The sequence below is a fragment of the Muntiacus reevesi genome, chromosome 2, assembly GCF_963930625.1.
Source record: "Muntiacus reevesi chromosome 2, mMunRee1.1, whole genome shotgun sequence".
NCBI lineage: Eukaryota > Metazoa > Chordata > Mammalia > Artiodactyla > Cervidae > Muntiacus > Muntiacus reevesi.
This window is the reverse complement of record NC_089250.1, coordinates 30,585,172-30,610,093: the sequence shown is the minus strand read 5'-3', so window position 1 is coordinate 30,610,093 and position 24,922 is coordinate 30,585,172. Positions and strand designations below refer to the sequence as shown.

The 24,922-nt window shown below is 38.9% G+C and overlaps 1 protein-coding gene across 1 annotated transcript in view; it reads left to right on the top strand.

The window, feature by feature from the left end:
- The window catches only part of CUBN (cubilin), a 257,101-nt gene that overhangs the window by 208,662 nt on the left and 23,517 nt on the right, over nt 1-24,922 (top strand). Inside the window, exons 59-60 of the mRNA XM_065921175.1 lie at nt 461-678; nt 23,002-23,210. Of these exons, the coding sequence (XP_065777247.1) occupies nt 461-678; nt 23,002-23,210 (427 nt within the window). The remainder of the gene's footprint in view (nt 1-460; nt 679-23,001; nt 23,211-24,922) is intronic.

The following is a 24,922-nucleotide window of genomic DNA, read 5'->3' as shown; positions in this document are numbered from 1 at the left end:
GTTCAGCATTCAACTTTATAGTCTAACTCTCACATCTATACATGACAACTGGAAAAACCATAGCCTTGACTAGACAGACATTTGTTGGCAAAGTAATGTCTCTGCTTTTTAATATGCTGTCTAGGTTGGTCATAACTTTATTTCCAAGGAGCAAGCGTCTTTTAATTTCATGGCTGCAGTCACCATCTTCAGTGATTTTGGAGCCCAGAAACATAAAGTCTCTCACCGTTTCCACTGTTTCCCCGTCTATTTGCCATATTCTAGTCTCTCAAAAGATTTCCTCTAAACTTATGAACTGATCAGCAAAATAGTATATTGTTTCTAATGTTTCCTAGCAAGTGAATCATGAATGCTTTGTTAACCTTTGTCCTGTCTTTTTTTTTTTCCAATAAGAGCTAAAGCTATAATTTAATGGAAGTACAAATGGAGAACATCATTATTAACAAGGTTCATTTCACAGGTTCAATGATTTTGATGTGGTTCCCTCGGCTTCCTGCTCTGAAGACTACTTGGCAGTTTACGATGGTTCTAACATCAGTGATCCCCTTCTTGGCCAATACTGTGGCTCCAACCTTCCACCAAGTATTAAGAGCAGCAATAATAGTATGTTCCTGGTGTTCAAGACAGATTCAATTCAAACAGCAAGAGGTTGGAGGATAACTTTCCGGCAGACATTGGGTAAGAATTTTAGACCTGTAAATCTGTTTTTTATAGCCGTTACTGTTCTGCTTTAGTTTTTTTTCACCTGTCTAAAGTTGCTCTTCATTTAGGTTTAAAGGAATATGTCACATAAAATTTTGGTTTTAAAAATTACATATAAGGTATGTTGAGTGAAAAACAAAATGACAATAAATGTGTCTCTCCACTATTTAAAGATAAAATCTGTTTACAGCACCATCTCAAATGAGACTTGAGTCTCGTTATCACCCATGAAAATTGTGGGAGTTGAGCCTGTAGGTAGCAAGGGCTAGATTTAAAAAAAAAAAAAAAAAAAGGCCTTGTGACCTGCGTTGACGTTATCCTTAAAATGGTGAGGAACCTGGGCGAATTTTAAGTAATGCATGTCCAGACTCTGCTTCTAGAAAGATCATAGTGGTAGCAGGGTAGAGAAAGGTTTGGTGCTGTGTACTTAATCGTTCAGACATGTCCAACTCTTTGCGACCCCATGGACTGTAGCCCACCAGGCTTCTCTGTCCATGGGATGCTCCAGGCAAGAATACTGGAGTGGGTAGACTATCACTCCTCAGGGGATCTTCCCAACTCGGGATCGAACCCAGGTCTCCCACATTGCAGGCCGATTCTTTACCATCTGAGCCACCAGGGAAGCCCAAGAACACTGGAGAGAGTAGCCTATCCCTTCTCCAAGGGAACTTCCCAACCCAGGAATCAAACCAGGTCTCCTGCATTGCAGGCAGATTCTTTACCAACTGAGCTATCCAGGAAACCGAGAAAGGCTTGGAGGACTCATTAACCTCTAAAGGAAGAAGCACATTACAGAATTCTAGATGAGGAAGGTCAAAGGCTCAAACTAACACAGGGGGAATAGAAACAGAAGAAAGGTGAAAAATCTCAGAGATACTCAGAAGGTAGAATACTCTGGAAGTACAGTGTTGAAAACTTGATGCTTATTAGTGAGGACATGAGTTGAGAATGACTTTTTGTGGGTGACTCGCTGGTTGGTAGGGGCTTCCCTAGTGGCTCAAAGGGCAAAGAATCTACCTGCAATGCCGAAGACCCAGGTTTGATCCCTGGGTTGAGAAGATCCCCTGGAGGAGGGAATGGCAATCCACTCCAGTATTCTTGCCTGGAGCCTGGCAGGCTCCTGGATGGAGGAGCCTGACAGGCTATACAGTCCACGGGGTTGCAAAGAGTCAGACATGACTAAGTGATGGACACTTTCACTTTCTTTCGCTGGTTAGTGGTGCCTCAGGAGGCTGAGGTTTAAGGGAGAAGTATTACATTTGGTTTGGATCATTTTAGGCTTCAGGGCCTATGAGATTTCTATATGGAGAAGTGCAGGAGGAAATCGAAGCTCGAGATGCAGTTCGGGCACAAGGTAGTGATGAGGGAGCCACTGAAAGGCAACAGAGAGACCCAGGTGAGAGGCGCCACCAAAAACAGCACCCCTATAATAGCACTGCTTCTGAGAAGTAGTTATCTGCAGATATGAGCTGAGACCTTTTTTAAAAAAGCTTTTTCTTTTGTATTGAAAGTGTTAGTGGCTCAGTTGTATCCAACTCTTTGTGACTCCATGAACGTAGCCCATCAGTTTCTTCCGTCCATGGGATTTTCCAGGCACGAATACTGAAGTGGTTTGCCATTCCCTTCTCCAGGGGATCTTCCTTACCCAGGGATTTAACCAAGGTCTTTTGCATTGCAGGCAGATTCTTTACTGTCTGAGCCACCAGGGAAACCCTATTTTGTATTGGGGCATAGCCCATTAACAATGTGGTGATAATTTCGGGTGAAGAGTGAAGGGACTCAGCCGTACATATGCATGTATCCATTCTCTCCCAAACTTCCCTCCCATTCCACGCTGCCACATAACATTGAGCAGAGTTCCCTGTGCTACACAGTAGGTCCTTGTTGGCTATCCATTCTAGCTTAGAACTTTGTGTTCATTAAAATATAAAGTAGCTAGCCTGTTCTCTGTTTATCTGCACTTGTAGTATCAGTGGCACAGTCTAAGATCATTTATATCTGACTCTGGGAAGTGTTCTGATTCCTCACTTTGAATATAGAAGTGATCAATGTTCTAAAAACAAAAGCTCACAAAACAAATCACTTACTGTGACTACTCAGAGAGACCTGGGGCATTTTCTGCAAAAAGAATTCTACCTCAATATTCAAACTCTTTCTTTCTGTTTACCCCACGCTGTGCCAAACCTTCATGCCTCCGATAGCAATCAGAGCTTACCTTCACCTCCTTTACATTTGGTGTGTGATTTTTGTCATGCATTTCTCGAGGGAAGCAATTAGACATTTGTGTTTTGAAGGCTTCCCAATAAAATGCAAACATTGTGACAAATGGAATCAGAAAATCAGAAACTCTACTTAGCTGTATCAACAATAACTTGAAAGCAAGTGTTATGGGTAGACAGGGAGCATTTATAGCCTTAATAGAATAGCCTAAGTGAAATGGCATACAAAACATGGAAGGCTATTTTGGAAAAAAAAAAAAATTTCCTTTGGAGATTGTTTTGCACAAAAGAACTCATCTACCCATGCTTTTAGCACAGACTTTATTTTTTATTTTTTATTTTTTTTCAGTTTTTCTTTCTAGGGTTTTTTTTTTTTTAATATTATTTTATTAGTTGGAGGCCAATCACTTCACAACATTTCAGTGGGTTTTGTCATACATTGACATGAATCAGCCATATAGTTACACGTATTCCCCATCCCGATCCCCCCTCCCACCTCCCTCTCCACCCGACTCCTCAGGGTCCTCCCAGTGCACCAGGCCCGAGGACTTGACTCATGCATCCCACCTGGGCTGGTGGTCTGTTTTACCATAGATAATATACATGCTGTTCTTTCAAAACATCCCACCCTCACGTTCTCCCCCAAAGTTCAAAAGTCTGTTCTGTACTTCTGTGTCTCTTTTTCTGTTTTTTAGCACAGACTTTAGAATCAAATGACATGTAATTGCATAGCTCATTCTACCCGCTTTCAAATTGTTTTCCTTTTTCCTAATATATTCTCACATGATCATTGAAGTCATCTTAAAGCATTCTACATGGTCGTCACTGCATGAAGCTTCCAACTGAGCCATTGTTCCCTAACCTCATGAATTGTGATGTTTTTCTGAGCTACAAAAAGACATTTTGGGACTTCATGTGATTTTACTGAAGTAGCAGAGAAGGAAAAATTGTACACCGTCAAAGCCCCTGCTTACCCGTAAACATTGGACACTTTCAGTCAATAACTGTTTTCCTCTGGTCACAGAGAAGAGGTTTACATGCAGACAGCAGAAATGGGGTTTCATTCCTTATCAGCCGTGTGCTACCCCTGCATGCCCATCACCTCTTTCTTTTTTAAAAAATATTTATTTGGCTGCACTGGGCCTTAGTTTTGGCACCTGGGATCTTTAGTTGCAACATGCAGGATCTGGTTCCCTGATCAAGGATCGAACATGCACCCTCTGCACTGGTAGCACAGAATCTTAGCCACTGGACCACCAGGGAAGTTCCCATCTCACTTCTTGTTCATGTATAAACGCCATCAGCTACTTGGGAACATTTAAAGTCTAATTTTAAGTTTTGCTTAGTGGTTTTTTTTTTTTTTTTTTACTGAACACCTGAGTATTAAAATTTTGTACTGTTTTGATCTTAAAAACCTTTCAAGACCATACCTATAAATTCACTGTTTGCTCTGCATAGCTTTTCAGTTTGATTTGGTTTTTGTTGTTTCTGGTGAGGAAAAGGGAGAGGAACCATAAAGGGTATGATGAATTCTAGGGTTTATAGGATATTTTCACTACAGATCTAGATAAAAATCTTAGACTTGGCTACTAAGATGCACTTTTCACCTCAGTGTCATCCATTTCAAACTGCCCTGAGCATCCTGTAAAGAGAGAAAAAATGACTTTATGGATGGGACAGCGAATTTTTGTTTCCTAAACTCTTGGTTTAGCCTGGAAAGCAGTGTTTTCCCTGAATAAATAATTGATGTGAAGTGGAGGCCAGTTTAGTTGGCACAGCTCAGTTTCGTGCATCTTGACCTAAACCCTAGAGTCTTACAAATTTGCTATTTCACTTCCACACTTGACAATACTTTATATAAATCTGCTTTAATTTTTCAGAAGTCAGTGAAGAGCCGACTCATACAATTATGTAACCATTAGGTAGCTTCTCCTCGTACATTTGTTATGTTTATATTACTAATAGATCAGAACAGATTTGAGGGAAATATCCCCCTGGTTTGTTGCTAATGAACTATGTGGTGAAATCAGGTCTCCTCTTTAATGGAGCTTCTGCTGTGAAGGGCCACCTGCATGGAATGGAAGATAAGGAGGAAGGAAAGTCAGCCCTTCCCAGGGGCTGACACTTTCCTGTGAAAGACACCTGCCTTCTCACTTTCCCCATCAGTCCTACTCTACATGAATAAGTGATTCTGGATAACTGATAACCAGGGACCTAGTCATCCTGAGCTCCTGGGATCTGTGGATATCTGAAATTATCTGCAGATCTGAGCCTTTCTCTGGAAAAAAGACAAATCTTTCATCCAATTGTCAGTGGTGTCTGTAATCCCATGAAGTCTAAACAGGCATCAGTCCTATGGATTGTGCTGAAGTGGGCAAGCCCCACGGGTACAGCTAACACTCATGAGTATCCATTATTCTGTCCACTTCTGCTTGCTTAGTTCCTGCCCCCCCTTCACCACCAGGGTTTGCTTCCACCCTGGCTGTGCTTACCCAAGTCACTCACCCAGCATTTCAGATCTGCAGACATGTTTTTAAGTCATCAAAGCCCCCTTTTCTTCTTATTTTACTGATCTCACACCAGAGTACTGTCTAGTCAGTCTGTTTTTGACATGCTCATCACATTAGGCATTAAACTTCTAGATACAGGATTAGAATCAGTGATTCAAAGTATGTACACTGACTATGTTGGACCATAGTCATTAAATGCTAAAGTGCTGCAGAATACATTACTTAAGAAAACAAGTTTAGTGACTTATGGTCAGCTTTTATCCACTAAAAAATGTCAACTGGAATTATTACAATATTCTGTCTTTCAAGAATTTGATGGGAATGCAGTAGGTAATTTCTGTAAAGTACCTGAGATGTCAAAGAGGACTGATATATATCAGAAAGTAATATTAAATGTCTGGATTTCTATAAGGTTCCATGACCTACCCCACTCTCTCTCTAAGGCAGAGGAGGGGAGATAGGGTCATTATTATCAACAGCAGCACTCCTGGGTGCAATTATTTCATGTTCTTTCATATTTACCATGCACTTAAATCTAACCAGCAAACCCTCAAGTATGTTTTATAATTTAAAGCCAAAATCAGAAGCTAAATTCCAATAAAATTCCAAAGCCTGGCAGACACCTGGACTTCTGGGTAGCACTAGTGGTAAAGAACCTGCCTGCCAATCTAGGAGAAGAAAGAGACATGGGTTCGATCCCTGGGTTGGGAAGATCCCCTGGAGAAGGGTTTGGCAACCCACTCCAGTGTTCTTGCCTGGAGAATTCCATGGACAGAGGAGCCTGGCAGGCTACATACAGTCCATAGGATCACAAAGAGTTGGACACAACTGAAGCAACTTAGCACATGTGGCAGATACCTATCACCTGGCTATTACTCCATCAATATTGGCTATATGAATGAATTAAAGAATACATGGATAAATGTAAAGTTACATTACACTATGTAATCTATGTATGTGTTATACATTATATTATATCTAGATTTGTCTCATTCTCAACATGGAGTCATGGTACAGACAGTTCTGCTATTACTCGGGGTAGTGACCTGGATGACTTTCATCCTTAGAGAATTAGGTCAGACTTAGCACTCGGATCGTGTGTGTCTGGTCTCTTGATTTTTACCTGCTGCCTTAAAGTTTGGAAACTGTCTCTCAGACGTGCTGCAAGAAAACAGGCAGCAGTGGTGGGAAGAAGTTGAGGCAGTTGAACAAGAATTACTTGTAAGAGAGGACAGGAGAGATGGAAGGGTATACAGAGAAAGCTGATGACAGCCTTGGGCCCCAAAGATGGAAAATAAAACCACAACAAATGGAGGAAAACGTAACAACATCTCAAATTCAGACTTTTGCTTCTAGTTATTTGTAAATTTCATAGTTTTGGTGTGAAGTTTGGACTTGAAGAAGCATTCTAAAGTTCTATGGCTAAACATTAAAAAAAACATAAACATAAAAACATTTAGCGACACTGTCAATGTTTCTGTGTCTCTTTGGTCCTTCCTAGCAGCCTGATATTAGCTGCCAGGTGACATTACTTTTAAAAGTACAATTACAATAAGGTGGTTAATTACAAAGTAACCCTCAGTTTAGCAGTAATGGGGATATTATGTGAAAGCAGTGTTATTTGTCTGTTCTCTGAAAGTCATTTGCTCCCTCTGATGAAGTCTGACAATGAGATGAGCCGAAATTGTAAACCCATTTGCAGAAAGCTCAACTAAGCTTATTTCCGCTCTTTTTAAGTACTGCAACTTTCACTGGTGATTAGGTTCCTCTTGGGAGATGATGTCAAAGACAAGGTTTCTCCTTTGTGGGTTTTATTGACAAGGGTTTTTTGCTGAGCCCTGGATGTGGGACTATGATAGAGAAACCACCAAATGCTTAGTTCTCCAAAACCATACCAAAGCAAGTAAATTGGAGTAAAATGCCAGATCAGCCAAAATAAAAGGAAAGGTTTCTATTAAAATGTATTCCAATATCAGTCTGTGTTCTCAGTCTCCACCCCCCTCTTGAATGATCATATTGCTGCCCCTAGAAGGTTAGGGTTGTCATCGGGAAAATAAAACCAGGTGGTACTGTGAAAACCAGTCTCAGTGATAAAATTAAGTTAATAGTAAATTATAAGATAACACTTTGAAAAGCACTGAAAAAAACAAGAAGCTAGCAAACAGTGATTCTGCATATCCAAAACCACTCCAGCCCTTCTAAAAATGCCCATCTCATCAGACAACTGGTTGTTTGGGGTTAAATTATTTATATGCATAGGGTTTCCTGTAATAATCATTATCCTTATTCACTGGTACTGGCTTTGATATAGTATTTCCAGGAACATACAAGCAGACTGTCTTGTTTATGCCTGGTCAGCATAAACACTGAAGAAGATTCTTTGGTTGTAAATCAGTTGTTTAGAGATGAAACATTATCAGGGACTATATTCTTCTCTTTATTCTGTTACCTTTGTGTGGGAGCTTTAATTTGGGCTCACTCCCAGGTGAAGATGTCCTGGCTGTCCGCCCGTCACTAAGCTCCTACAAGAGATGCTTTGCATGGGTTTGCTCATCTAATCCACACAACCACCCATGAGACAGAATGGATTATCCCATTTTCCAAGGGAGGAAAAGAGAAGTTAGGAGATTAAGTACTTTGTTTGCAGTCAAAGAGTTTGTAAGAGGTAAAGCCAACCTTGGAATCATGTAGGACGGTCTCCTAAATTCATTCTTTTCCTAATCTGCCCACATGGTTTCCACATAGATCAGTCAACATACTCAGAATGATGAGAGATTTTGGGGGTGAGTTTTCTCAAAAGCAAGTCATTTCTTTTCTCATTCTTTGGAGAGATAGAGCTATTAATATTTTTCTTCATTCTCATCTTCTCATTTGACTCTGCCTGCTTTCCAATTTGTCAGTCAGTTCAGTCAGTTCAGTCGCTCAGTCATGTCTGACTCTTTTCGACCCCATGAATCGCAGCACACCAGGCCTCCCTGTCCATCACCAACTCCTGGAGTTTATTCAAACTCATGTCCATCGAGTCAGTGATGCCATCCAACCATCTCATCCTCTGTCGTCCCCTTCTCCTCCTGCCCCCATTCTCTGCCAGCATCAGGGTTTTTTCCAATGAGTCAACTCTTCACATGAGGTAGCCAAAGTATTGGAGTTTCAGCTTCAGCATCAGTCCTTCCAATGAACACCCAGGACTGATCTCCTTTAGAATGGACTGGCTGGATCTCCTTGCAGTCCAAGGGACTCTCAAGAGGCTTCTCCATCCAACACCACAGTTCAAAAGCATCAATTCTTCAGCACTTAGCTTTCTTCGAAGCCCAACTCTCACATCCATACATGACCACTAGAAAAACCATAGCCTTGACTAGACAGACCTTTATTGGCAAAGTAATGTCTCTGCTTTTTAATATGCTATCTAGGTTGGTCATAACTTTCCTTCCAAGAAGTAAGCATCTTTTAATTTTATGGCTGCAGTCACCATCTGCTGTGAGGTATGCCCATCTCTTTCAGAATTTTCCACAGTTTATTGTGATCCACACAGTCAAAGGCTTTCGCGTAGTCAATAAAGCAGAAATAGATGTTTTTCTGGAAAACCTAGCCCTAAATAGAGCATTTAATTTACTTATGTCAGTGTGTTAGTCAGTCGGTTGTGTCTGACTCTTTGCAATCATCATGGACTGTATCCACTAGGCTCCTCTGCCCATGAGATTCTCCAGGCAAGAATACTGGAATGAGTTGCCGTTCCCTTCTCCAGGGGATCTTCCCAACCAGGGATTGAACCCAGATCTCCCACACTGCAGGCAGATTCTTTACCATCTGAACTGCTAGTTTAATTTACTATTACTATATAAGTATTGTAGTAAGAGTCACTGCTTCCTCTGTACCAGAAGGAAAGGAAAATATATATTTTAATAAAATATACTGTTTATAAATAATGTATTATAGCAAATTTTTATATTTATGTGATATTTATGTGAATATATTTTATATTATAAATACATTATACATAATATATATTTGTAGTATTTATATTTTAAGTAATACTTATATTTATATGTATACATATACACACATACAGTAAAAAGCGATCATCTTTCTAATGTTGGCAAACATCTATCATATCAGCTTTGCATGGCATAATGGTAAAGAATTAGCACAAGTATGTGGAATATAATTGCATTGGAATATAAGAGTAATAAATTTCTATATAACAAAAATCTCTACCTCCAAATTATAGCCTCCAATTTAGTAAAAATTTCTCAAAATTCTCATGGCTCACAGTTGGTAAAAAATTCACCTGCAATGCAGGACACCCCGGTTCAATTCCTGGGTTGGGAGGATCCCCTGGAGAAGGGATAGGCTACCCACTCCAGTATTCTTGGGCTTCCCTTGTGGTTCAGATGGTAAAGAATCCGCCTGCAATGTGGGAGACCTGGGTTTGATCCCTGGGCTGGGAAGATCCCCTGGAGAAGGGAAAGGCTACCCAATCCAGTATTCTGGCCTGGAGAATTCCATGGACTGTATAGACCATGGAGTCACAAAGAGCCAGACACAGCTGAGTGACTTTCACTTCCTAAAAATTCCAGCAAAATTAAGGAATTTGGGCATCTATTTTTATGCTATAAACCTGATTGGCATTCTTGCTATGTTCTCTAGTTTACAAACTGGGAAACAGAGTCACACAGAAATGGACTTGGCAGGGTCTCTTAGCACATCTTGAGCAGAACTGGGGAAATAATCTCTGTCTCCATTAAATAGCTCTGCCATCAGAGTCATAAAATTTAAATATTAATATTATAATGTGCAATCTAATGTATCATTGAGAACAACAAAACAATTCCATGTCCTTGTTTACATTATTAGACACTATTGTATACTTGGTCTGGATTAATGAATTTCACATCTTTTCTATTGCAACCTATATTATGACTATTGAATGGCACACTGCTCTTAATCTTGCTGTCTCTAAATAAAACATTTTCTAATTTTTTTCTAGCTTTTGACTTTGTCAATGATGAGAAAAGTCATACTTCTAAGTAGTGTTGCTGCACATTAGAGTGTCTGGAGTTTTACAAATTTAAAATTTTCCTCTGCCTTCTGAAATTCAGCATTTAGGAGAATGGATTTTCTTAAGTAACAGACCTAGCATTTCCCTACAAAAAACTACCCCTTTGGCAGTGTTTTAAATCTTCTGATGATATTTTTTGATGTTGTTCTGCTAATTGTTTCTTCACAATGAGATATGCCACAAAAGTCAACTAAGTTAGCTTTGAAACAGGCTCATACCTAAGACCAAAAAGTTATATATAGTCATACATACACATGAACACATGCATAATATGTTTACATATTATAACATTACATAATGATATTACATAATATGTTTACAATATAGTTACAGCTTTGTAATTCAAGAAATATATTTAGTCCCAAGATTTCCCCTCATAAACTTAGATTAGACAGCAAAGATCCATCCAGTAAGAACTATCTATATATTTTCTATGCATTCCTTAATTGCTTGAATAGCATTCACCATTTACTATGCAGGCAGTGAGCTTTTCTTTGGGGACACAAAGATGAATTCAACAAGGTTCTTGCTTTTGAGAATCTTATTCAAGAGTCAGGAAATAATTGTAAATTATGCACGGCAAATGCTTTTGTCAGAAGTATGTGCAGAGGACAGCAGAGGCAGGAAGAAAGGGATCTGAAGTACATTGGTGTTGAGTAAAATTTTTAAAAAACACAGGAAAAAATACTTCTAGAAAGCACTGCAGAGAATGATGAACCCTGAATTGTAGTTAGTGGTTCATAAACATAGTGCAAGCCCTAGAGCTAGACTTTCTAGGTTCAGACTCTGCCTTTACACATCCCAGCAAGTTTGACCATGAACAGTCACTTATCCTCTTGACTTTCTCATCTGTACAGTGGGCCACCAATAGTAACTACCTCATAGATCTGTGGTAAAGAGAAAACTAAAACGTTCCCTGACACTCATTTAGAATGGAATAAATTTTAGATACAAATAATATTAACTCAGAAGACTGAGAAGGCATTTGTTGGGAAAATAGGCCTTTTTTTTTTTTTTTAATATTATTTTATTAGTTGGAGGCCAATCACTTCACAACATTTCAGTGGGTTTTGTCATACATTGACATGAATCAGCCATATAGTTACACGTATACTTCAGACTCTACTACAAAGCCACAGTCATCAAGACAGTATGGTACTGGCACAAAGACAGAAATATAGATCAATGGAACAGAATAGAAAGCCCAGAGATAAATCCACGAACCTATGGACAGCTTATCTTTGACAAAGGAGGCAAGGATATACAATGGAAAAAAGACAATCTCTTTAACAAGTGGTGCTGGGAAAACTGGTCAACAAGAATGAAACTAGAACACTTCCTAACACCATACACGAAAATAGGCATTTTATGGAGAAGAAAAAGCTTGTACAAAGTTGCAGAGGCTTCCCATTTCAGAGGTTGCAGACTGGCCTGCTCATTGTTAGTAAAGCTTTGGGGTGTCGGGTGGAGGACAGTAGGGGCTCAGACAGGAGAGAAGGCAGGGGTGGACATGGTGGGCTGTGTATCACAAGCAAATAGAACCATCAATTGTCTGGAGGCTGGGGAGTCCTATGACCTAATATGATTTGGGTTAGGAAGCACATTCTGGCACCTGCGAGGAGGGTGTTCTGAAGTCAGATCAGTTCAGTTCAGTCCAGTTCAGCCGCTCAGTTGTGTCCGACTCTTTGCGACCCCACAGACTGCAGCATGCCAGGCCTCCCTGTCCATCACCAGCTCCTGGAGTTTACTCAGACTCATGTCCATTGAGTCGGTGATGCCATCCAGCCATCTCATCCTCTGTTGTCCCCTTCTCCTCCTGTCTTCAATCTTTCCCAGCATCAGGGTCTGTTTTGAAGTAGGAGCAGCATTTTAGGCCGAGGAAATTTGGGGAAGCACTGCAGTCATTGAGGCAGGGGACGATGAGAACAGTGACAATGCAAAAATAAAGAAGCTGAAAGGGGAACCATTTAAGATGAAGAATCAAGAGGACATAGTAGTTTTTGAATAAGAATTGAGGAAAAGGGAAAGCATGATGATACTAAGGTTTCTGGGCAATATCTTGTGATACCACGGTTCAAATATAAACTTACAGGAGAGGGCCAGCTTTCACAGGAGGAAGTAAGAACTTTTGGTTTTGGTGTGGAGAATTTGGTGACTCTCAGTCATCCAGTGGGTAGCCATATAGGACAATATAGTTCAGAATTTTGGTCTTATTTTACTTTGAGGCAATGTAATGTGTGGCACATCTACATTTAAAATTATTATGTCTTCCTGGTGAATTGACTCATGTCATTCTGCAAGGTCCGTTTTTCTTTTTGTCCTTAATGTCTACTATTGCCGACTTAGTATAGCTTTTTTTCCCTAGCTTTCTTTCAATTCATGACATATTTTTCAATCTCTCCACTTTGAACATTTCTACACTCCAAAGAATGTATTTGTGTTTTGGTTTCTTTGTCTTTCTATTGGAGAATGTATCATATTTACATCTGATAAAATTACTAACATTATTTGGTTTAAATAGGCCACTGTATTGTTTTCTGTTTGTCCCATATGTTCTTATGTTCCTTTAGCTATCTTTTTTGGCCTTTTCTGAATTAATCAGTTATCACTCTCTTTTAAATACTATTACCTATGTATGCAGTTTCTCTTAGTTATTACCTTAGAGATGATAACATTCCCCCTTTACTCATCAGAATCTAATTGAAAGCTAGTCCTTTTACCATGACATGACAAATGCAGCATTTTAAATCCATTAACCCACTTCCTGCCTTCTGTGCTGTTATTAGCAATTATTTAATTATTTAAATTCTACATGTGTTTTAAGCTTATAAAACATTTCTATTGTTTTGCATAATTAATATTTACCATTGCTGCTGTTCTTTTCTTCCTGAATTTCTATGCTTCCATCTGGCTTCAGTTTATTTCTTTTTGAAGAACTCCCTTTAGTGCTTTGTTAAGTTTATATCAAATATTCTGGTAAAAATGTCTTTTGGCTCCTGTTTTTCTGAAAACACTTTGATTCTGTCTTAAATTTCGTGGGAATTTTTTTTCTCTGACTATAGAGTTCCAGTTTGCCAATTATTTTCATTCAGCACTTTCAGATGCTATTTCATTGTCAGCTGTGTTCTATCATTTTGGTTAGAAAGTCATTACAGAATACTTTCTGTGCGGTCCATACTCTGGGCTCCCTCACTGCTCATGCCACTGTGGAGTGTGGTACTCTACAATGAGCTATCACTGAGTGTGTGTGCATGTGTGTGTATTTTAGCCATTCTGATAGATGTGTATTAATATCTCATTATGGTTTTAATTTGCATTTCCCTAATGGTGAAGAGTTTTCATGTGCTTTATTTGTCACATGTATATCTTCTTTGGTGAAGTATATGTTCATAATTTTTTCCCATTTTCTAACTGGGTTATTTTTCCACTGTTGGCTTTTGAGACTTCTCCATGTATTCTCAGCAGTTGTCTTTTCCAGGTATGTGGTTTGCAAACATTTTCTCCAGTTCATTGATTGCATTTTTTCCTCTTAACAGAGCTTTTCTTGGAATAAAAGTTTTTAATTTTTGTATAATCCAGCATATTGGTTTCTCCTTTTATGTACAGTGTTTTGATAACAGGGCTAAGAACTCTTTACTTATCCTGAGGTCTCAAAGATTTTCTACTTTGATTTTCTCTAAAAGTATTATGGGTTTACATTTTTCACTTATGTTTAGGATCCATTTTGAACTAATTTTTATTTAAGATCTGAGGTTTAGGTTGAAATTAATTTTTGTTTCTGAATGTCCAAATTCTCTGTCAGCGTTTGTTGGTAAGACTGTCTTTCCTCTATTAAATTGCTTCTGCATCTTTGTAAAGAATCACTTGGGCTTCCCAAGTGGCTCAATGGTAAAGAATCCCATCTGTCAAGCAGGTAGGAGACATAGGTTCAATGCCTGGGTCCGGAAGATTCCTAAGAGAAAGAAATGGCAACTTACTCCAGTATTCTTGCCTGGGAAGCCCCATGGACAGAGGAGCCTCGTGGGCTATAGTCCATGGGGTTGCAAAAGAGTCGGAAATGAATTGGCAAGTAAACAACAAAGAATCACTTGGACATATTTGTGTGAACTTATTTCTGGGTGTTCTCTTCTTTTCCATTGATCCATTTGTCTAACTTTCCATTAATATCATACTATCTGGATGATTGTAAATGTGTAGTAACAGGTGGACTAATCCTTTCTAATTTATTCTTCTTTGTCAAGATTGTTTTAGCAATTCAAGAGCCTGTGCCTTTCAATGTAAATTTTAAAATAAGTGATCCTTTTACTGTTTCATTAGTTTTGCCTTTTCCAGAAAGTCATCTAGACGGAATCATACAGTATATAGCCTTTTCAAATTGGCTTCTTTCACTTACTAACATACATTAAATTGTATATTGCTATGTCTTTTCATGGCTTGATAGTTCATTTTTTAGCCCTGAATAATGTTCTATCATCTTGGTGTACTACTGATATACTATTATCTTGATGATAATAATGTTCTATTATCTTGAGTTTTAAAATAAGCTTTCTTATGTCAACAGAAAAATCTTGCTGGGATTTGGATAGGAATTACAATTAAAACTATGAATCATTTTGGGGAATAGTTGGCATCTTTACTAGATTGAGTCTTCCAATTCATAAATACTTATGTCTCACTATTTATGTAGATCTTTAATTTTTTTCAACACTGTAATTTTCAGCACATAAATTCTATATATTTCATCAAGTGTATACCTAAGTATTTTATCTTCTTTAAAATAATTGTGTTTTTAATTTCACTTTTCATATGTTCATTGTTAGTTTAAAAAAATGTGATTGACTTTTGTATATATTGTTCTTGTATCATGAATTCTTGCTGAACTCACTTGTTAATTCTAGGAATTTTTATGGAGATTCCTTGGAATTTTCTGCATCTGCAAATAGGGGCAGTTTTATTTCTTCCTCTGCAGTCTGCATTTTTTTCTCTTGTCTATTACGAAAGCAAGAGTTTCCAATACTTTGTTGAATATGAGTGGTGAGAAAAAGATATCCTTGTCTTGTTCCTGATCTTAGGAGGAAAGCATATAGTTTTCATCCTTAAGTACCATGTTAACTCTAGGTTTTTTTGTATTGGATTGGTCAAAAATTTTGTTTGTATTTTTCTGTAATAACCTATGGAAAAACCCGAATGAATTTTTTGACCAATCCAATAGATGCTCTTTATCAAGTTGAGAAAATTCCTTTCTATTTTTCTAGCTTATGTCATGATGTATGTTGGATTTTATCAATCCTCTTCCTGCATCAATTGACATGATTATATCACTATGTATTACTTAATAAGGCATTTTTAAAATTTCAAAGTTGGTGAGACTGATTTTCATCAAGTGCCCTTCATTTTCATGAAGAGACTATAATACATACATAAAGTGTTTTCAGTAACACCAAAATAATGCAAAATAAATTAAAAGTTAATGATATCCTTTTCCTTACCCTAAATTCCCTATACATTGCATTGCTCTTTTACTTGTGACTACAGCTCATGATTAACTTCTGAAATTATGTTTCTGTTAATATTTTAACTTAATGTTTCCCAAAATATTACAGGACTAAGTACACATTCTATGTTAAAATAGACTGAATTTCAAAATGAGATGTCTAAGGTAAGTCAATCTGAGTGAAGTTACTAAAAACAAACAAAAAACCTAACTCAGGATACAGAAACCATTTAGAATTTAGATTTTTTTTTCTTGCAAACATAAATATGACACTTAAAAGGTGGTACCTGTTTAAGGCAAAACCATTCAGAATTTAGATTTTTTTTCTTGCAAACATAAATATGACACTTAAAAGGTGGTACCTGTTTAAGGCAGTGCCTGTTTAAGTCAGTCAGTCCTGTCTGACTCTTTGTGACCACATGAACTGTAGCTTCCCTGTCCTTCACTGTTTTCTGGAATTTGCTCAAACTCATGTCCTTGGTCACTCAATATGCCAGAAAATTTGGAAAACTCAGCAGTGGCCACAGGACTGGAAAAGGTCAGTTTTCATTCTAATCCCAAAGAAAGGCAATGCCAAAGAAAACTCAAACTACCACACAATTATACTCATTTCACAGGCTAGCAAAGTAATGCTCAAAATTCTCCAAGCTAGGCTTCAACAGTACATGGACCATGAACTTCGAGATGTTCAAGCTGGATTTAGAAAAGGCAAAGGAACCAGAGATCAAATTGCCAACATCCGCTGAATCATCAAAAAAGCAAGAGAGTTCCAGAAAAATATCTACTTCTGCTTTATTGACTATTCCAAAGCCTTTGATTGTGTGGCTCACAACAAACTGTGGAAAATTCTTCAAGAGATGGGAATACCAGACCACCTGACCTGCTTCTTGAGAAATCTGTATGCAGGTCAGGAAGCAACAGTTAGAACTGGACATGGAACAACAGACTGGTTCCAAATAGGGAAAGGAGTAAGTACGTCAAGGCTGTATATTGTCACCCTGCTTATTTAACTTATATGCAGAGTACATCATGAGAAACGCTGGGCTGGAGGAAGCACAAGCTGGAATCAAGATTTCTGGGAGAAATATCAATAACCTCAGATATGCAGATGACACTACCCTTATGTCAGAAAGTGAAGAGGAATTAAAGAGCTTCTTGATGAAAGTGAAAGAGGAGAGTGAAAATGTTGGCTTAAAGCTCAACATTAAAAAAACGAAGATCATGGCATCTGGTCCCATCGCTTCATGGCAAATAGATGGGGAAACAATGGAAACAGTGAGAGACTTTATTTTTTTGGGCTCCAAAATCACTGCAGATGGTGATTACAGCCATGAAATTAAAGATGCTTGCTCCTTGGAAGGAAAGTTATGACCAACCTAGACAGCATATTAAAAAGCAGAGACATTGCTTTCCCAACAAAGGTTCGTCTAGTCGAAGCTATGGTTTTTCCAGTAGTCATGTATGGATGTGAGTTGGACTAAAGAAAGCTGAGTGCTGAAGAATTGATGCTTTTGAACTGGGGTGTTGGAGAAGACTCTTGAGAGTCCCTTGGACTGCAAAGAGATCTAACCATTCCATCCTAAAGGAAATCATCCATGAATATTCATTGGGAGAACTGATGGTGAAGCTGAAGCTTCAATATTTTGGTCTCCTGATGTGAACTGACCCATTTGAAAAGACCCTGATGATGGGGAGGTTTGAAGGTAGGAGGAGAAGGGGATGATAGAGGATGAGATGGTTGGATGACATCACAGTCTCAGTGGACATGAGTTTGAGCAAGCTCTGGGAGTTGGTGATGGACAGGCAGGTCTGTCGTGCTGCAGTCCATGGGTTCACAAAGAGTTGGACACAGCTGAGTGACTGAACTGACGTCCTTGGAGTCAGTGATGTTTAGGGTTAGAGAGTAGAATGAAGTGAAGTGAAGTGGTGAAGTGAAAGTTGCTCAGTCGTGTCTGACTCTTTGCGATTCCATGGACTATACAGTCCTTGGAATTCTCCAGGCAAGAATACTGGAGTGGGTAACCTTTCCCTTCTCCAGGGGATCTTCCTGACCCAGGAATTGAACCCAGGTCTCCTGCATTGCAGGTGAATTCTTTACCAACTGAGCTATCAGGGAAGCCCAGGGAGTAGAATAACAACTCCAATTTACTTTTAGTGAAAAAGACAAGACATGTTCATCTGAAGCTTAGTTGAACTTTTTAAATGAATTCACTGCTGTAGGGCAATTATACACTGCAGCTTTGAAAATCATTGTAAGATGTACTCAAAGACAGGATTATGTAACTCCCATTTCCCTAAGGCACCAGCTTTAAATGCATTTGTGTTCTGTTTCCTGTGCTTATGTTCTGCTCCCTTCAACTACACGCTGGGGAACAGGAAAATGCCTGAAGTCAGGCTGATCCTTATCTGAAAGTCCAGCTGGCCCACCACCATCTGTCCAAGTAGCGGTTGTCCAGAGATGGATGGAGATCCTATCCAGACGACCTCTATAAAATGTCAGCCTCCTCCAATGTCAGCTGCAGAAATGTCAGTTCTCAAGATAATTGTTTAGAAATGTATCTGCCTCCACTGAAGCCTTCCAGATGTTTTCTCTTAGATAAGATAGCTATTTCTTATCATCAGATTTATTCTGGCTTAAACTTCACTCTGAAGTTTCATAGTTGGAGGGAGACAATTGAGGATTCAGTTACTGATTTTTAATTAAGTAGATCTGGACCCAGATCTCAATGCTTTCTATGAGTTTGTGTTTCCAGTATTTCTTTAGCCAAACATTGTGCTTAGTCACTCAGTCGTGTCCGACTCATTGCAACCCCACGGGCTGTAGCCCACCAGGCTCCTCTGTCCATGTGATTCTCCAGGCAAGAACACTGGAGTGGGTAGCCTATTCCTCCCCCAGGGGATCTTCCCAACCTAGGAATTGGACCAGGGTCTCCTGCATTGCAAGCGGATTCTTTACCAGCTGAGCTACCAGGGAAGCCCAACCAACATTTCCTTTCTCTAAAGACAGCTCTTTTGTAGAAAGTGTTTCTTCTTTAGTTAGGAGGTTAGAGTGACATTTGTTCTCTGGCACAGAGTGGGTCTTCCGGAGTGCTTCTGACACAACTTGACTGACGAGGAAGTTGCTGATGGGTGGGAGTTGGCTCGGTGGTAGAAAAATGAGTAGTAACAAGGAAGATGGTTAGTTTGTGATGCTAAAGAACATGTCAAGGTTAGAGTCATAGACTATCTCAAAAAAAAGGAATTTTAAAATATGAATATAGTAAACAAACATATGAAACTATTTCATTGTTACAGAATTCTGCCTTTTTCTTCCCCTGTATCCTACTATTGTTGAAATTCAGAAATAGTAACATGGCAATAGTACTTTTTGGTAAAGAACCCTTCCTTTGTTAATATTTGTCTTTATATTTCCTCAAAGACATAGGCTTCCATTTTCATTTTGCCTTTGAAGAGGCAGAAGCACAGAGCAGTTATGCTATGTTTAAATATCAAAGTGGGGAATCAGAGCCAGTATAACCATTCCATTTCCTATGCCACAAGCACTGAAAGATAGTTACTCATGTCATATTGTGTTTACCTCAATTATTTGACTATTTATTCATATAATATGTTTACTTATATAATATAGAATATATAGAATATGAATTATATAACTCACTCATATAATGTTATATTTACTTCAATTATTTGACCATTTGGGCCAGGATTATCTGACAATAATTTTAGTTCTCCATTTTCTTTATTCTGTGTGTTCATTTTATGAGTCAATGCACTCTATTATAGTTTGATAACTGGAAAAAGCTATTTTTGTATTGGTCAGTTATTGCCACAATAATGCCATATAACAGACCATCCAAAATGCAGCAGCGTAAACCTGGAATATTCATTTTCCATGAATAAAAATACATCCATTTCCTATGGCTCTCAGGCTGGTTTGCCTGCCTGTTTCAGGATGCAGGTTGAGTGTTTGGCTCTATTGTACAGGCTAGGGCCAGGTCTGCTTCCCATGCAAGTCCCCAGGGCCTGAGGTCTTGGTGGATCACACAGGCACAGAAGTCCAAGCCAAAGAGCATCAGCACATTTAAATGTCCTCCTCCTACTTCATGACCGCAAATATTCCATTGTCTCAAGCAAGTCTCATAGTCAACTCTAGCATCAAGTGGACAGAAAAATATACTCTGTCCATTCTAGAGCACTGCAGAGACAGACTGAAGAGTTCGGAATCCCGCAGTCTCCCACTAAGCCTGTGCCAGTGCACATCAGCGAGCTGCAGATTCTGCTCTGGGATTCCCCGAAGGCAGGGTGTCTCTTTCTTAAGACATCAGTAGCAGTAGTAGCAATAGGAGTAGTCTTGTATCTAGTAAGTGTGTATCTTATCTTGGATATATCAGCAATAAGTGTGTATAATGGCACTTGCAGTGCTCAGTATAATTGTCATTCTATCCTTATTAACTAGTAACAGTTAATAAGCAAGTGTTGATTAAAACATAGCTTAAGTTTTTAAAAAAATAGCATTTAGTTGTTAGAGCTGATGTATTAATAGACTAAAGCCCAGCAGTCCGGTTTTCCTGCGTACAGACCTCCAACTCTGCACTTCCCCTACTTCCTCCAGCCCAGACCACAGCCATGTCTTCAGGTCTGGTTTCATCTCCTCCAGATGCATGTCTAGGTTGGACTTGATGAGAAAGTGCATTCCTTCTGACCCTACCACTCCTCTGATTGAAAACCTTTCAAGTGAATCCCTACTAGCTATAGAATAAAGTCTATAGATCAAATTCTATAAATGTAAATCCTTGTCCACTTAACCTTTGGTTACAAACTCTTTCAGCTGGACTTGCCAATACCAACCCCATTCCTCTATGGTCTTGTCCTGTTTATCCTTTAAGATACAGATCAAATGTCACCTCCTCCTTAAACATTCTGGATCCTCTCGGCCTGAAGTAACAGTCTCCCTTTCTTGCAAAGCTCACCTCTGCCACTTTTATGTCACCTGTGATTTTCTAAATGGTATCATCATTATTGATTTATGACATCACTGCTATTGGAATACCATTCATCTCTTCCCATCTCGACACTAAATATAAATACAGGTAACTAATAAGAATCTACTGTATGGCACAGGGAACTCTACTCAATACTCTGTAATGGCCTATATGGGAATAGAATCTAGAAAAAGTGGACGTATGTATATGTGTGACTGATTCACTTTGCTATACACCTGAAATTAACACAACATTGTAAACAAACTACACACCAATAAAAATTAAGAAGTAATAAATATATTTCCTTGACTAACAAAATATTATTTAATAGGTAAATAAATTTCTCAATTCATTAACACCCTTAGTAATTGTTCTGCGTCAGGCTTTTTAATAAGCTTAAGTGGTTGCCTTCGGTAACACTCAGTCCACATTGGAGCAAAAACTGTGCAATCGCCATTTTTTTCTTCACTTTGCAGATCTGTTTCCTAGGAATCCCTGGTAGCTCAGCTGGTAAAGAATCTGCCTGCAATGTGGCAGGCCTGGGTTCAATCCCTGGGTTGGGAAGATAACATGAAGGGGACGGCTACCCACTCCAGTATTCTGGCCTGGAGAATTCCATGGACTATATAGTTCATGGGGTCACAAAGAGCCGGACACGACTGAGAGACTTTCACTTCACTTTCATAGGAATAGAGTGATCAGCATTGCTTAGGGTTTCAGAATAATTTTGTTCCAGATGCTGCTTATGGATATATCAGGGACTGGGCGTTTGGAAGCATTTCAACTCCAGGAAACACCTGACCGTGCAAATAGTCTGTAGTTGTACTTGACTTAGAAGCTATGACAGGGTAGCTTGACTTACTAAATAAGGCGCCTATGCTGGAAAACGCTCTGAGCCTTTGATAGCTTTTGCATCCCATGTCAGCAGCCATTGTTTGCCTTTCCTGCAAAGAGCCAAGTCCTGAACCATAGCGCCCCCTAATGTTAAAAGCAACCCTTTCACTTTTAACATTAACATTAATATTAGTATTAATAAATGAAATGAGACAGGTAAATAAATGAAAGACCAGTGTCAGTGAATTTAGCTATGCAACTTGTAATGCTGAGTATTTGTGTAGATTGCAAGCTTTATGAATAGTACTTTGAATGCCTATTTCATCTCCATTCCTCCTAGAGCTGTTTTGACCTTAATTCAGCCTCATGTATTCCTTTCAAAATTACCAATAAAGTTTTTCTTCCTTTCCAAAGCATCAGCTTAGGCTGTGGAGTGAAAAAAACTAAATCCTGTGCGCTGAGGAGTCTGTGTCATATTTTTTTTTTCATAGCTAAGCACTGACAGTATTCTTTATCTCTTTTGTATTTTTATTCTGAATTTCAGAGTTTTCATTTCAAAGTAGATGTTTCTCAAAGTTCTTCTTCTTCAGCTTCCCCCTATTTTTGGAAAAGGAAAGACTCAAATATAGAGTACAGTTTAATATTAAGTGGAATGGAGTGTTAAATGCCTCTCAGTCTCTTCCTACCAGGCTATTTAAATAAAAGGTATCTTGAGAGCCAATTTTCTTGGCATGTGAGAGATATTCTTCTTAAATTCAGTTTTCAATCTGATAGTGTTCATGAAAGCAGAACATAAAGGTAAAACGTGTTCACAGTTTCCATCAGTTTTGTTATGCAAAATACTTTATTTTGTATAAAATTGGATTTTGTAAGGGTAGAAAAAACTCCGGTAAATCATATCAAGCATTCTAAAAATGCATGTAGGACCATATCTGTTTACCCACTTTTGTAGGCAACTAGATGTGAGTTGGAAGAGGCTGACAGATCAGTAATTGAAGAGGAAATAAATAACAAAGAAGCTAAGGCAGGGGGCACCCGCGCTTGCATAAGCTCGATGAAGCCTGTGAACAACCTGATAATGTTCATCAAAGTGTGACAGAAGAAAGAAACTATATGATTTTAAAAATCCTCCACATAAAATTTAAGATTCACTTTCTTTGCTCTGCATATTGATGTGTCTTTTTTTATTTTAACACAGGGCCTCAGCAAGGATGTGGTGGTTATCTAACAGGTTCAGATCATACCTTTGCTTCCCCTGATTCTGATTCTAATGGGAGGTATGACAAGAATTTAAATTGTGTGTGGTTCATCACTGCCCCCATGAACAAACTCATCAAACTCACTTTCCATACATTTGCTCTGGAGGCAGCAACTACTTTGCGAAGATGCATTTATGATTATGTCAAGGTAAGGCTATTATGTTCCTTAACAAGAGTCTTCTAATCCAGACTTTTCATGATGTATTCCAGTTTATACCACACATACAGTCCTGAAAGTTGTGAGTACTATTAATTGTTTAAATGACCTGTTCTTTGATGATATAAAGCAGCAGTCTCCAACCTTTTTGGCACCAGGGATGGGTTTCATGGAAGACAGTTTTTCCATGGATGAGGGCAGTAGAAGATGGTTTCAGGATGATTCAAATGCATTATATTTATTATACTAAAGCATCTGCCTGCAGTGCGGGAGACCTGGGTTCAATCCCTGGGTTGGAAAGATACCCTGGAGAAGGAAATGGCAACCCACTCCAGTATTCTTGCCTGGAAAATTCCATGGACAGAGGAGCCTAGTAGGCTACAGTCCTTGGGGTCGCAAAGAGTTGGACACGACTGAGCAACTTCACTTTCTTTCTTATTTCTGTTTTGTGGCAATCTCAGGATATTCTGCCTTGACTTTGGGGGTTAGGGTTCATGTTCGTATGAGAATCTAATCCTGCAGCCGATCAGAGGCGGAGCTCAGGTAGTGATGAGAGCTATGAAGAGCAGGTGTAAATAGAGATGAAGCTTCACTCACTTGCTCACTGCTCACCTCCTGCTGTGTGGCCTGGTTCCTAACAGGCCATGGACCAGTACCAGTCCATGGCCTAAGGGTTGGGGGTCCTCTGGTGTAATGAATGATACTGCAACTGCCCTATCTTCACATCAAAATAATCTCTAACAGGAATGAGTCAAAAATTTTGTGTATCTTCTAACATTAAGATTCAGTGTTCCTCCAAGCCTTGTCAAGAGACAATTTATGGCATGATGAATCATCTGGAAAGACATTGTCAAAGGATTTTAGGCAAAATCTAAAAAAAATGACAGTGTCTATATGCAAATCATCACTCCTTCCTTTATCTATTTTTGAAGTTTGGATATTTACTTATTTAATATGTTACTTTTATATGTGAAAAATATCTTACTTCTGAAGTCCCATTAGAAGTAAATCAAGAAACTTTTTAATATTTAAATGACTCTTTAATATTAAATCATTGTATTTATCAGGCTATATGCATTTAGATTAAAAGTGCCAAGCAGCATCAATCAATATACACCACTACACTCTTGGGGGTAAACAACAAGGCACTATTTTTGTTCAGGAGGAGCTTAAAGTTGATTGTACAGTTAAAGGATGATAGATGCGAATCAACACCAGGTAGTTCAGGAGAGTTGATATTCAAGTGCACTGGGCCGACGCTTGAAGCCATGTGCAAGTTTGAAAGGGAGGATGGGTCATGATGATTTGGTGCGAACAAGAAAGATACAGAGAATGAAAAGAACCCTTATTCAAGTTGGGACAGAGGGCATTCTAGGTGAGGCAGACGTACAAAAAAGGCATTGAAGTTGAATGAGTGAAGATGTTGACTTTATCAGGGCAGATTGTTAAAGCAGAGCAAGAAATAAGACTGCATAGGTGGAGAAACGCCCAGATTATAAAGGATCTAGAACATCAAGCTAGTGCATTTAGATTTTATGTAGTTGGAAATAAGGAGTGATTGCATGTTTTCCAATGAGTGATAAGATGAGAACAGCATTTAAGAAAGATGACTCAGCATTCTGGGTGGATGTTCCGGGGAGAGGCTGTAGTTAGGAGCCCAGGAAGAAATTACCTTTAGGTGAGGAGGGTGCAGAGATAGTGCA